A 14,344-nucleotide genomic window follows, 5' to 3' on the forward strand; every position below is an offset into this window, starting at 1 on the left:
GACGATTGTGGTTGGTTTAAAAAAACAAGCCAGAGCGTGTTTCCACAATACCAGAATGATAATGGGTGCAGCCAGACCTTTCTCCATTGCTGACACAGTGCTGTGGAGGTTATGCTAGGTCTACCTTCCATCCTGCGACCGTCCCAGAATTAAAGCTGCAGTGGTTAATGTGCAAAAAAACCCCGCCAGAATTTAAAGTACAGTGAGACCGTCTCCCCTCACTCTCGCACGGGCATATGCTAGCACAGAACAGCCAATCTTTCTCTGAGATGAGCTGTGATTGGCCAAAGTCTCCCGTCACAGATTCGATTTTCTAAAGCCTGAAAACAAAGCCAAGAGGAGATGCAGAAGTCAACTTTTATTTCAGAACACTTGAATTACAATATGCTGAAAGAATATTATGGATTTTTTGCCCAACGACGCAAATGAGTGCCTATCATAGCTTCAATTTTGTATCCGCCCTTAAAGGTCCAATGTGTGGGAATTTCTCCCATCTAGCGTTGAGATCATATATTGCAATCAACTCCCTCGCCCCATGCAGTTCAAAGTACATATTACAGCTACGGTAGCCTTCACGCTTCAAAAAGCCGGTCTCTTGCTCTTTTCAATCTCCTTTTTTTCTTTTTCTGGGCGAAGAAGAAGACTCCTGTTCCTGAAATTTGGATTTTGAATACGTGTGGTCCTCCATGTTTCCTTCAAACTTGCCGGGGCCGAGAAGCTACGATACCCATTAGCAGCATTAGCAGCACCTGTGAGTTTATCATGTGACAGCGAAAACACGAAAGGCGGAGCAGTATGTCCTGTATGTCCCTTACCGGCTAACGTATTTCAAGATGGAGCATGAATATGGAGCGAATGTAAAATTTCAAGCCAAAAGGAATACTTGGAATTGATGGTGGTGGTATATATTTAAAAAAAAGGACAAGTTTGTGAACGGGCAACACAGATTTTGATAATGAACAACTAAACACGCTACACACTGGACCTTCAAGGTAAAGCCGTGACTTGGGGTTAGTAACAGGTTTCTGATTTTAAAGCGTTTAACTGGCAAAGATTGATATGTGGCCTTGAGGCTTTTCTCTTCTTGGAGGCGGATGCAGAAAATAATAAAAAAAAAATGCTTAAATTAGCAGGATTGATGTTTTTCACAATATGAAAGCATGTTTCTAGTTTTTCGCTGTCCAAAAATGTAATTAGTAGTGGTGACGCACTCTTTAATCCCTCAAATTGTTGAAATCTATCACATGCTTAGTTACGATAGAACTACAGTACATTACGAAGAAAAGATGCTCAACCATCCCCCATAGACTGCTTGTTCACATAAGCCTCCAAGCTTGGAGCAGCAGCAATCGTTTTTTCCTCTCTTATTCTACCTTCCTCCTCTATCAATTCTTCATTCCCTCCGTATCCTACCCTCCCTCCCGCAACAGCTTATTCAAGGTTCAGGTGTTGAACAGTGGAGGTGACTCGTCCAACACAGATGACCTCAGAAGCTGCAGCAGCAGCCAGACAGCATCCAGACCTCAAACTTTTCATAGTCCGGTTACCATGGCGACAGTGCCTCCTCCTCTTCAGCCGCCACGGGCGACAGTTAGCCAGGCAGCTCCTCCTTTCTCCCCCTTCCCACCCCCTCCTCTGGGCTCATCTGCAGCGAGTGGCCGACCCCCGCAGAAGGCGGCACATGCTGAGACGCAGGGCACAAAGAGAGCCTTCGTTCCGCCCATGACGCCGCAGCCGCTTCACATACAAGGTGCTGCACTGCATTGACACAGTCACAGACAGGCACTGTGCTCATAGTCTATGACTGGTCCACCAAATAACACTCATACAGCTTCTGTAAAGTGGTGCAGCTAATGAGCATGCCCATGTCTAGTCGTGGCAGCAGCTGCCACATTGTGTTTGGGTGTGATAAGGTTAAATGAGGTGAGCTCCCCTCATTGACCGTTTCATTGCAATGCAGCATGCTGGTCACTAGGTGGTGGATTGTAAAACAGTAGAAGCTGTAGATTGTGACAATCCAAACCTTTGTAACCACATACTACTGTCATTTCTGCAGTTTTACTACATATTTCACTACAAAATAAATCCCTTGGTTTTATAACCTACACAAATGTTAAACATTTCATATTAACATCAAGTTTGAATGAGTGGAATCAGTGAAAGTGTGACTGAAAATGATATTTGGTTGGGCACATTTCAGGGTCCTCTGGGCCTGGAGTTTTGCGACCAGTTTCTGAAATCCGTATCCTTTCTGTTGTTGTGTAGGTCAACACAATTTCAAATCATTAGACAGTGTTTGAACTGGGCTAGAATGCTTGGAATGAAATTACACAAGTAACGTGGTTTGATTTCCTAAACCATGCTAACACAGCAGCAAAGTTCAGATCCGTCTTCAAGGAGTTCCCCTTTTTCAACTACGTTCAGTCCAAAGCACTTGATGATGTAAGCATTATTTGTAAGCTTTCATAATTCTGAATTATTATATTATGAATAGCAAGACAGTTTTTATTGTCTTGTTATAACCTGTTTCTTGTTGTGACTGTCTCTTCTGGAGTGCGTTCATGTTTGGTTTGTTAACAGGTTCTTTACACGGGTAAGAACTTTGTGGCATGTGCTCCTACTGGATCTGGTAAAACAGTGCTGTTTGAGCTGGCCATCATTCGTCTGTTAATGGAGACCCCAGAGCCCTGGAGAGACGTCAAAGCTGTCTATAGTGAGCATAATATTATGTTGAACCTATTAATACATTTAAAAAATCTCCAGCCTGAGTAGAATGGGCCTAGAGTAATTCTTTATATTCACAAAATAAATATCATTTATTTCTAAAAAGCTGTATTTTCCAGTCTCAGTATTGGGGGAAATTATTCCTACACAGAAAGTTTAGAAGAATTCCCGAAACTTGTGAACTTTTTATTTTCTCAACTCGCAAGATTACTGTATCAGTTCAAGCGTGTTTTGAATTGTTGATTCAGTTATACATTTAGGGTGTTTCTGAGATGCAAAGAGCTGTCTTTATGAAAGTATTTACTGTTTGTTCTTGCCAGTGGCCCCTATCAAAGCTCTCTGCAGTCAGTGCTTTGAGAGCTGGAAGAAGAAGTTTGGTCCCCTGGGGCTGAACTGTAAGGAGCTGACAGGCGACACAGAGATTGATGACTTCTTTGAGATTCAGGACTCCCACATCATCCTGACCACGCCTGTGCGTGACACCATACTGCGTCTTAATTAAACACATGCGACAAAAATTAAGGAAGAGGAAAGACGAGAATCAAAAGTAAAATTGTGATCTGAAGTTTCACTTGAATATGCAATGTTGTAAGTATTTCACTTTTTTTTTTTTTAACAGGAAAAATGGGACAGCATGACAAGAAAATGGAAGGACAACTGTCTGCTGCAGCTAGTCAGGCTCTTTCTTATCGATGAGGTCAGATATTTTGTTCACATATTTCAGTGTTTCATAGTCTGGCATTGCCAGACCTTCCTCCACAGCGCTGCGGAGGAGGGTCTGGCTAGTCCACATAGCATTCCAGGATAGGAGAAAAACGTGCTCAGGTTTATTGGCATTTCTTTAAACCAATCACAATCGTCTTGGGCGGCGCTAAGCGCCGGACGGAGCCACGGTGCCGCTGCAAAATAGCCTCAGGAAGGAACTTGTTTTGGTGCAACATGTGTACGTTCAAAGGCTGTTTTAGTCGTGCAACAGAAAACTCAGATTGGACAGATAGTCTGTAACCTGTAACTGCAGGTTTGGTAAATATGACAAACTGAAGAATCACAGCGTGCGCTTTCTGCGGGTTGGCCATGGCGCTGATAACGCTACGTTAACAAATGTACGTACATCTGGCCCTTAGTGTCTTATAATCTGCCTGCATGGTGGTGGATGCTCACTGTGTCAGAAGATGAACTGTCTACATTGTGTTTTATTATGCTACATTGTGTGATGGCACATTGTTTGCCTCTGCCCTGAGCACTTAATTTGACTTGAGGTTATCTATTAAAAATGATAGCACATCATGTTCTGGGCCTATTATGAGAGTGTATACAGCCTGTCTATTATGAGAGTGTATACAGCCTGTCTATTATGAGAGTGTATACAGCCTGTCTATGTAGTTCTTCCAGACAGAGATGCACATAAGACACCTTAATTTAATTTTACCTACATGCCAACCTCTCTGCTGTGCCTTTAAGATGTTTCTAATTAAATAATATAAAAAAGATAAAAAATCTGTAAAATGACACATTTTGTTCTCACAGGTGCATGTGGTGAAGGATGCGACCCGTGGTGCCACGCTGGAAGTTGTGGTGAGCAGGATGAAGGCCGTACATGCCTACAGAACAGCACAGAATCCAGAGACAGGCCTCTCTATGAGGTTTGTGGCTGTATCAGCCACCATACCAAACCCCTCTGATGTAAGTGGCATGGCAGACATTTGTTTATGACACAAGAATTCCAAATGCAGTGTAAGCAAATTCATCAAAATGATATCATTCATCGATAAATTGGTTAATTGGAGTGCTTATGTGTTATGTGATTAAGTAAGAAAAAAGAACTATGAAAGCTATGAAAGTAGCAGCAAAGTAAGAAAGGCACTGCACTGTAATGCATACAATACACAGTTCTGTGTTTGTACTGTATCTCCAGTGTAAATCAGTAATCAGATCATTGTTTTGTCTGCTACGTTATGTTATTAGATAGCAGACTGGTTGTCTAATGAGAGTGGTCCAGCCACATATCTGGACTTTGACGAGAGCCACCGTCCAGTGAAGCTGAGGAAGGTGGTGCTGGGATTCCCCTGCAGCCCAAACCAAACAGAGTTCAAGTTTGACCTGTCGCTCAACTACAAGATGGCCAACATCATACAAACGTACTCGGACCAGAAGCCTGCATTAGTGGTGCGTATGGAAATTAAGCCAAACTTGTGTGTGTGTTTGCTTTCCTTCTTGGTCATTAAACAAGCTTGTGAGGTTATTAAGAGTTAATCAGGATGGTAGGATTAGATTTCTTCACGGTCTATAGAGTAATTATGTTATTCTGTAGTTTTGCTCTACAAGAAAAGGAGTCCAGCAGTCAGCTGCAGTTCTGGCCAAGGATGCACGGTTCATTTTGAGCATTGAGCACAAGCAAAGGTATTGTTCTTACTTATCCATAACGTCTTCAATCATCGAAACATTTAGTTCAGTTTAGTAAAAAGCTTGAGTCTGACTTTTTGTGACTTTGTAATCTGTTAAGGCTGATGAAATATGCAAACGCTATTCTGGATTCAAAATTGAGAGGTAAGTACCCTTTTAAAACCTGAATGTCAAGATCTACCAGATGCAGACTGTCAAAATATTGGACGTAGCATCTGTGATGTCACCCATTGTTGTGTGTACTGTTTTAAAGCCTTGAGTTTTGCAATACAGGCGTCGCCATCTTGGTTTGTTGCAACCGGATGCAGCCGTTTTGTTTATGGTCACAACCAAAATGTCCCAATTAACTTTGAGTGAAAGTTTTGTGTGAAGTGAATACACACAGTGAAAGTTCAAGATGAAAACACGGACAGCACCCAAAAACAAGTTCAGGTTTATTTTAATGTACACGGTGTCATGGTTAGCATTGCTAAGCCCAGGGCTTAATTTGAGCCGGAACATGTTCCAGCACCTCCGACGTTGGATCCGGAACCTTTTTTATTGGATCCGGCACCTCCTGTGTCACTATGAAAAATGAATCGCCTAAATGAAAAAAATAAACTACTGTTTGTGTAGTGTTCACTGTTGTTATTTGTCTTGTTAGTCTTTATTCCCCATTGGAGTTCCACAAAAGTCTTGTGTTTGCATTTTCAATTCGTTTTAAGGTGAATTTTCAGGATAAGACGGAGGTCTCTCAGACCGCTCTCGTAAATAAGAGGCTTTTATTTAGCTGTTGACAGTTCGTTTGTTTAAATATCACAACACATGTCCATCATAAGATTAACGGGAACCTGTGGTTAACTGTCTTTTCAGAGTTAAACTCCACAAGCGTGTCCTGCGGCTCACCGGCCGTCACACACACACACACACACACACACACACACACACGTCCACAGCGCAGCAGGCAGAGGCGGGGTCTGTTCCGAGTATACTAAAGCCCCGTCTGTGTTGAGCAAAACATTACGTGAATTACTACGAGGATGGACGGAATGCTGCTTTGTTGTTGTTGTATGTGGCGCTAAGGTCTAGTGACGATGCTATAAAGACCGTTGCCGTGCTTGCACTTGTACCTTTTTTCCTCTAAAAAGTACAAGTACTATCCGGTCGGAAAGCACCTATAGCCTCATTTCACTCGGGGGAAAAATGTCAAAAAGACAACAAAGTTTGCTTAACTTTTTCAAATACGCTGGCCAGTCGGATCCCAAACAAGCAAAAAACGTTTCCACCACGGTGGGTTTTTTGTTTTAATTGTCCGATGGATAATTGCTGCTTGTGAAAACGATCGTTGCAGTGTATTTTTAATTTTTTTTACATTTCGCACCGATGCGGTGCACGTTCTGAAATAAAAATAAACATTGCCCTGATGTACACACAGCGTTGTTTAGGCTTTTTTAGTGAGAGTCAGTGAAGCTACGTAGGCAGGTGTCATTTTTTCTTTGGTTCCGTTACCTCCAACCCCCGTTTTGAGTCGGCGGATCCACCCCCCCTCTGCGCTCCGGGACTTCCCACTTTACAAATTAAGCACTGGCTAAGCCTCTGTCATGATTGACAGGTCGGTGTGTAGCCACGCCCTCAAAGCCTCCCCTGCTTTATTGTCTTTTTAAAAATAAATGGGACCATAATTTACAAAGTGAACATCATGCGGTATTGAAGAAGACTTAAAAGTAGCGAGTGAGAAGTAGGGCCATTTTCCCAGTGGAGTCGCCCCCTGCTGGAAGTTAGCTCAAATGCAGGTTTAAGGCACTTCCGCATTGACTTCACTTTGCAGGCCCCGAAGCTTCGTCCATTATTTTTACAGTCTATGGTCCAGACCCAGTAAAAAAAGTACATGTTCAATTGATTATGGCTCTTAATTATCAACTGTATAACATTATTTGGTGTTATGTTTGTGGTCTAGATCTGGTGATGTTAGGAGTTGGTTACCACCATGCAGGAGTTGACTTGTCTGATAGGAAGTCGATAGAAGAGGCCTTCACTATGGGAGACCTGCCTGTCCTCTGTGAGATTCTCACTAGTACAGTTTTATCCTGTGCTGTAAATAGATATGTGATTAGTGTGCAACATGATCATATGTTTTATTGTCTCTGTAATTCTACAGACATAAACAGGAAATACAAGTATCACAGGTTACAACAACTGAGTTGTACAGAACTTCACCTTTATCATGTTGAAACATAGCAAGGCCTCAGCCCAAGTTTGTAACTCTAGGGGTGTGTCCAAAAAGCATGCCCATGCCTGTTCAATAGAAATATAAATTGCAGAGAGTATGACTTAAAATGACCTCTACTAGGATGTAGCCATATACAATATTTTCCTACTCAAATTAAATGATATGCACAAGTTTTAGGAATCTTATAGGTAACACATAAGAATAATTAAAAGATAGATTTGGCATTTCCATATAGCAATAAAGATAATCTTAGACTGACAATAATATTGCTTTTTAAAGCTGATATCCACTGATACTGGTTCTATGACGACTAATTTGTGCATCTCTAAACAATAGCAAATAAGAAAATTTGCCACACTGTAGAGCAAAACAATTAAAAACTTTTACCGTTTGCCGGTACAGTTTGAATTGTGTTTTCATTGTATATCATGGGCACTGAATTTGTGCTTTTGGTCTGATTTTTAATACCCTAGTTACCACCAGGACTCTGGCCATGGGGGTGAACCTGCCAGCTCATCTGGTGGTGATCAAGTCTACCATGCAATATGTGTCAGGCTCCTGTGAGGAGTACAGCGAGGCTGACTTGCTGCAGATGATAGGCCGAGCCGGAAGACCACAAGTAATGGCAGAATAACAATGGAATACTTTGTTAAAAAAAAAATGTTTACCTCAGAGGAGGAAAGAGATGCTGCACCATCACAAAACAACAAAACAGATTTGTGCATTTGTTTCACTGGCGCTGTAACATCTTGACACAAGGTGCATTTCTTTACAGCGATTTAAAAGTTACTTTGGAGGTGTCTGAAGCTTGTTATGGACATAGCGTATGTTTAAATACAGTAAACGGAGTTAGAAAGATAGCTTTGCACAAACAAAATACCCACTTTTGTATTTTCTGCCTCTAGTTTGACACATCAGCGACTGCAGTGATCATGACCAAGATTCAAACCAAAGACAAGTACATGAATCTTATGAATGGAGCGGAAATCATTGAGAGCAGGTATTACATAGAGCTCAGTCACTTGATATTTCTCTCTCTCTCTCTCTCTCTCTCTCTCTCTCTCTCTTAGCCTGTCTTTCTCTGACTCTTGCTCTCTCATCGGAGTGAGATTATACAGTAGTACATGAGGTAACAGTATACTTCCTTTCCCCAGTTTACACAGTCACCTGGTAGAGCACCTGAATGCTGAGATTGTTCTCCAAACCATCAGTGATGTGAACATGGCTCTGGACTGGATACGCTCCACCCTCCTCTACATCAGAGCCCTCAAGAACCCCACACACTATGGTCAGAGCTCAAAACACAAACACACAGAAAATGGTATCAGAAATAGTGCCCAGCTTCTTTGTTATGACTATATAAAGCCAGTAAGTGCAGTGTGTCTCGACTCCAATTTCAGGTTTCTCTGCCAACTTGGACAGATATGGAATTGAAGCAAAATTGCAAGGTGGGCCACAACTGTTTGTTCCCTATTTGAAGTGACTAAGGTAGCATGCTGTATTGAAGTATTTAAAACACTGCACTGAAGCCACTTATCATCCAAGCTGTTTTTCTGTCTTCACTCTGGCTTATTGTAGTAATTGTGCACATTACTAACACTATGGTAGTTTAAGGTGGTTGCTGTTTCTCCTCCTAGAGCTGTGTCTGAAGAACCTCAACTCTCTGTCCTCCATTGGTCTGATCGACATGGATGAGGATATCAACATCAAACCAACAGGTCGAGAGGAAATTGGTTTAAATGGCAATATTGGCAAAATGCTCAATGTGCTCCTACTAAGTTTCCTCTTAGTTGCTTATGTGCAGTGGTGTGGAAGACATCTTCACCAATATCTACACTTCTTTTTTAACTGAGCCCTGAAACTGTTGTTTGTTTATGTTCCTGGCAGAGGGCGGCAGGTTGATGGCTAGGTTCTGTGTTGCCTTTGACACCATTAAACAGTTCAGCAAAGTGGCTGGCAACGAAAACCTGTCTGACCTGGTAGGTTTCCTTCCTTCCATAAGACTACACAGCAATATATTTGATTCAAAAGCAAATATTGTGACATTTGTGTTATTTGTGTTGTGTTAGGCTGTTTTTTTTTTTTTCTTCCGCAAAATGAAATTATTTTAAATATGACTGCAGTAAGGCATTGCAAAGAAAATACTATTCGGATCAAAAGTGTCTGTATGTACAGATTGAGTTAATTTCGAAGAGCAGAGAGTTCAGCGACATTCAGTTGAGAGTGAACGAGAAGAGGCCCCTGAACACCTTGAACAGGGACAAGAACAGGACCACCATCAGGTCAGACACATTTATAGGATTAACAATTGCATATACAGGATCAATAAATAATAAATGCATTATAGTGGAAGTAGACACACTCCATGCTAAATTAGATAAGTATGTATTTTTTCAGGTTTCCCATTGAGGGAAAGATCAAAACCAGTGAGATGAAAGTGAACTGGTAGGTTTATTCATTCAGTGCTTTCTCTGTGGAAAAGCAGTGTTTAATAAAACAAATGGATGCAGGTTTATGAATTTCTATTGCAGAATATATATTATAGGTTTCTTATGGACTAACTACTGTAGATATTATGTGTTTATTGCTTTGTCTGCAGCTTGATTCAGGCTCAGTTGGGTACCATCCCAATTCAAGAGTTTGGACTTACACAGGACACAGGAAGGATCTTCAAGAATGGGATGCGGATCAGCAAATGTATGTTGGATAAATCGGGGATAGCAAATAAACAATATGTCTTATTTTATATATTTGTTTATGCACTTTGATAATATTTCCCAATTAGGCCTGTCAGAGTTTCTGAGTCACCGATCCAAGACCGGATTCTCTGCTGTGCTCAACTCCCTGATCCTGGCGAAGTGCTTCAGAGCCAAGCTTTGGGAAAACTCGTCCTATGTTTCCAAACAGCTGGAGAAGATAGGTGGATACACGTAGCATAGTCTAGCATCTGTTATCTAAGCAATGTAAATACAGTATTAAAATGAGGAAAAAAACGCCATGCTAGCTGCTACATGATGAATGAATCCACAAACCAAACACTCTTCCTATTAGATGTACATGCCGTTCCAAACTAAATATTAACATTTGCTAATAATACACTGTGTGTTTCAGGTCAGAGCCTGTCAACTGCCATGGTGAACGCTGGACTCACCACTTTCAGCAAAATAGAGCAAACCCATGCCAGAGAGCTTGAACTGGTCAGCCTGTAATATAAAAGAAAATAGGGGTGCACCGATCCAATATTAAGATCGGATATCGGTCCCGATATTGACAAAATAGCTGGATCGGGGATCGGAAAAATTAACAGATCCACGGGCCGATCCAGTTTTGTTAGTTTTTGTTCCCCTCTGTCGCACGTGTGTCGCATGCTGGAAGAGTTGAGTGTACAAATAAATAAGAATTCAATACATTACATCTATGTTATTTGTCTTAGTTAGGAAAGTAATGTTTAGTTAGGAAAGTCTGGTGCCTTTAGTCTCTTCCATATGATGGAAGGAAGGTATAAGGTGGAAGGTGGATACAGTGTATTATTAATTCAACAACGGTATTGGATCGGTATCGGGTATCGACGCATACACAAAGCCCAGGCATCGGTATCAGTATCGGGACTGAAAAAGTCGGATCGCTGCATCCCTACTTTTTAATAATCCAAAGCATTTGATTTAACAATTGCTTGAGCTGGATCAGTGATGCTTTAACTGTGATCACCATGTGTCACAGCTAATGCTAAGCAAAATCTTGGTAATACCTTTAATTGTTGCACAAAACACATATATTTTCAATGAATTATTGTATAAAGTACTTGGATGTGATTTTTAACTTTTAGTTATTCTATCCATTCAGATTCTCAACAGGCATCCACCATTTGGCAACCAAATTAGAGAATCTGTCATACACCTCCCGACGTATGAAGTTACTTTGGAGCAGGTAAAGGACGTTTTATTATCAAAGGGACAAGTACGTTAGATAACAACATTAAGCTTTTCCCTTTTTGTTGGTCAGACTTTTGAGCTATTATTGCAAGTGAGGTTGCATTGGAAAGCTCTGTTATGGTTCGTCTTTAAAGTTGTCTCTGTATTTCGCAGCTTCCGAGGTATAGCTCTGCTACGGCGGAGATTGTGGTGAAGGTGAACCTTAAAAACCAAGCACAGCTGTTGTCCAGGAGAACAGCTCCAGACCACCACTACGTCTCTCTGATTATCGGGAACTCTGACAACACCGTGGTCTTCCTACAGAAAATCACGTGAGGAAAAAAAAAAATCAGAACACCTTTTACCATGATGTAGAAAAAGACAGAATAGTGTATTGATTTCCAGCTGACATCTTGTTGTCTTTTCAAGGGACTCTGTGTTGTTGAAGTGTGGCAGCTGGTCGAAGAAGATTGAGGTGGCACAGGCCTCAAAAGGAGAGGAGATCAGTGTCAATCTCATCAGCTCACAATATGGTACACCATGGAAATACCTTTGCAGTAACATAGAAATATACACAATATGTATCACCTCTATTATAGAGGGGAATAACAGTATGTTGTGTTGTTTAGTACAGTATTCTTTATTTATGAATTGAACAATTCACCATGCTTTCTGTTCAACTGTGTTTTACAATGCAGTGCTGTTATTGATCTGAGATGTCTCTCATCTGGCAATTTGTTGTAATTGTAATAGTTGCTGTTATTGTTATATTTATATCACAGAGAAACAATTGTGTCAAGCTAAATGAGGCAATTATTCAATTAATATCTGAATGTTGTATTACATTCCAAATGGAAAGATAATGTATTGTATTGTATTGAAAAGCTAATTGTGACCTAAATGTATCAAATCAAACCATAGATTGTTGAAGTTGTTATTTTTCTATATATAATATTTATCTTGTTTTTGCACATCGTGGCTACAAACATATGAACTGGACTTCCTATCAATACTATGTAGGGAGTGCATTTACTGTACATTTTGGCCTTTTTCTCTCCTATAGTGGGCCTGGATATCCAACAGAAGTTTAATGTCTACTACTCTGGAGCCAGGAGGTATGGAACTGATAATCCATACAACAAAACGTATGATCCGACTGGACAGAGGCCACAGCCACTGAAACCACAGTCTACAGATCAGGATGCAACTCAGAGGGAGAATGCCACATCTGCTACAGACCAAGGCATTACTCTTTGGCTTTTTTGCTGATGATTTTGTTGATGCTAAAATATGAAATTGTGTATATTGATATGGTATGTCTTGAAAGGCAGGTTCATATTTGAGATGTTTTTTTTAATTCTCTGTTCAAATGTGACAACTTTACAATCAGATTCAGGCAATAAAAGACAATGCAACCATTTCTGCAAGAATAAGGATCTCTGTGGCCATGACTGCTGTGAGTACAAATACCTTTCTTTCACTGTGTATGTGTTTATTTATGCAATTATGTACACCTGTACATTTACTTTGTGTGGCTGTTAAGATTGTAGAGGTCTTCTCTCCACCCCCAAGGTAAAGTAGGTGTAAATGTGACACGGAAGAGGTCAGCAAATCCAGAATCCAGTTTCTTTTCCTATTTGAAAGACCTGAGAACCAGGTGTGACACACTCGCGCAGACTCCTGTCAAACGACTCAAGGTGAGGAAGAAAACATGATTGTCTAAGCCTGCATTACACTCTTAACATTGCAGTCATCACACAACAGTTATTGAATTATTTTTATTTTACCTAAGAAGGGACAATGCACATTAGTTAACGTTACCACTCGAGTCCGTGATGTAATGCCAGACGTAGCCACACAGGCTAATTTTCCTTTATTGTTACGAATAAACACTATTCAAAGTTATTTTTGGATTATGATATGATATAAACCTAAGGCTGTGCTATCTTAAACGTCATCCAGGATAGAATACAAAGTGATTTTATGCAAGATTGTTTTTTTGTCAAAAGAAATCATTGCAAGTCTGCAGAATAAGCTGATGAGTCACTGCCAACTCACACCACTGGTTAGATGAGATTCAAAGAAATACAAATGATACAAGTGGTGAATTGTTGCAAATAAAATTAGAAATATACCAGCCACATGGAACACAACAAGTAAAGCTTGTAGAAACTGCACAATATATGTAACACAAAATGATTATTCATGAACAGCTGTTCTACTGTATAATATTAAGAAATGAGATTACTATTTAAATGTATGTGCATAACATATATACCAAATAGACTAGGCATGTACATATGCACTTTAGAAAAGCTATTTTAATACAATATGTGTGTTTCTATGCTTAGTCTATCCAAAACTCCAGATATGGTTATTGTACTGTATGTATAAATAGCCACTTTCCAACCAAGTAGTTACAGGAGCGTAGTTATAGGAAAAGTCTAAACAGATCTACTAACTACTCTTCCCCCAAAACCGTTTTTTCCAATTGCATTCGCACTGGCCAAGTGGCCATAGAGAAAAGAAGTATGAACTAAATACTAAATCTAATGTATATAGCATATTTGTCATAATTTAAACAAGTCTCCCGAAGAGAAACGGGTATCTCTCTCTCCCGCCTCTGCCTGCTGTGTTGTGGACGTGTGTGTGTGTGTGTGTATGCGTGTGCGTTTTTTATTGAGTGCGTGTGTGTGACGGCCGGCCAGCCGCAGGACACGCTTGTGGAGTTTTAACTCTGAAAAGACAGTTAACCACAGGTTCCCGTTAATCTTATGATGGACATGTGTTGTGATATTTAAACAAACGAACCGTCAACGACGAAATAAAAGCCTCTTATTTACGAGAGCGGTCTGAGAGACCTCCAGCTCACAGCGGGGTCTCTGAGCATGACTGGCCCAGCGACGAGCTAGCGGCCCCGACAGGCGCCTGCTGGCTGTCGCCTGCTGGCTGTCGCCTGCTGGCTGTCGCATCACTTCATGGAGCTTCTCAACTCCGAAAACTTTGAAGCAAATTGTCAATTCGGCATCAGTTTTCGCAAGACTGCCTATATTCGAAATCTAAACAGTTAATTTCTCGCCTAAAACGTTGTCATAAG

The 14,344-nt window shown here is 40.7% G+C and overlaps 1 protein-coding gene across 1 annotated transcript in view; it reads left to right on the plus strand.

Moving 5' to 3' along the window:
* hfm1 (helicase for meiosis 1) overlaps positions 1-14,344 on the plus strand; it is a 37,439-nt gene that overhangs the window by 19,440 nt on the left and 3,655 nt on the right. Inside the window, exons 5-32 of the mRNA XM_078263438.1 lie at positions 1,431-1,750; positions 2,201-2,242; positions 2,372-2,442; positions 2,581-2,713; positions 3,045-3,196; positions 3,344-3,421; positions 4,252-4,407; positions 4,690-4,890; positions 5,036-5,124; positions 5,228-5,271; positions 7,064-7,165; positions 7,810-7,955; positions 8,242-8,336; positions 8,491-8,624; positions 8,737-8,784; positions 8,974-9,054; positions 9,224-9,315; positions 9,512-9,618; positions 9,734-9,781; positions 9,936-10,033; positions 10,122-10,256; positions 10,448-10,533; positions 11,180-11,263; positions 11,422-11,579; positions 11,677-11,780; positions 12,311-12,490; positions 12,638-12,703; positions 12,820-12,944. Coding sequence (XP_078119564.1) covers positions 1,431-1,750; positions 2,201-2,242; positions 2,372-2,442; positions 2,581-2,713; positions 3,045-3,196; positions 3,344-3,421; positions 4,252-4,407; positions 4,690-4,890; positions 5,036-5,124; positions 5,228-5,271; positions 7,064-7,165; positions 7,810-7,955; positions 8,242-8,336; positions 8,491-8,624; positions 8,737-8,784; positions 8,974-9,054; positions 9,224-9,315; positions 9,512-9,618; positions 9,734-9,781; positions 9,936-10,033; positions 10,122-10,256; positions 10,448-10,533; positions 11,180-11,263; positions 11,422-11,579; positions 11,677-11,780; positions 12,311-12,490; positions 12,638-12,703; positions 12,820-12,944 — 3,175 coding nt within the window. The remainder of the gene's footprint in view (positions 1-1,430; positions 1,751-2,200; positions 2,243-2,371; positions 2,443-2,580; positions 2,714-3,044; positions 3,197-3,343; positions 3,422-4,251; positions 4,408-4,689; positions 4,891-5,035; positions 5,125-5,227; positions 5,272-7,063; positions 7,166-7,809; positions 7,956-8,241; positions 8,337-8,490; positions 8,625-8,736; positions 8,785-8,973; positions 9,055-9,223; positions 9,316-9,511; positions 9,619-9,733; positions 9,782-9,935; positions 10,034-10,121; positions 10,257-10,447; positions 10,534-11,179; positions 11,264-11,421; positions 11,580-11,676; positions 11,781-12,310; positions 12,491-12,637; positions 12,704-12,819; positions 12,945-14,344) is intronic.

Source organism: Sander vitreus, chromosome 12, assembly GCF_031162955.1.
Source record: "Sander vitreus isolate 19-12246 chromosome 12, sanVit1, whole genome shotgun sequence".
In the NCBI taxonomy this organism is placed as follows: Eukaryota; Metazoa; Chordata; class Actinopteri; order Perciformes; family Percidae; genus Sander; species Sander vitreus.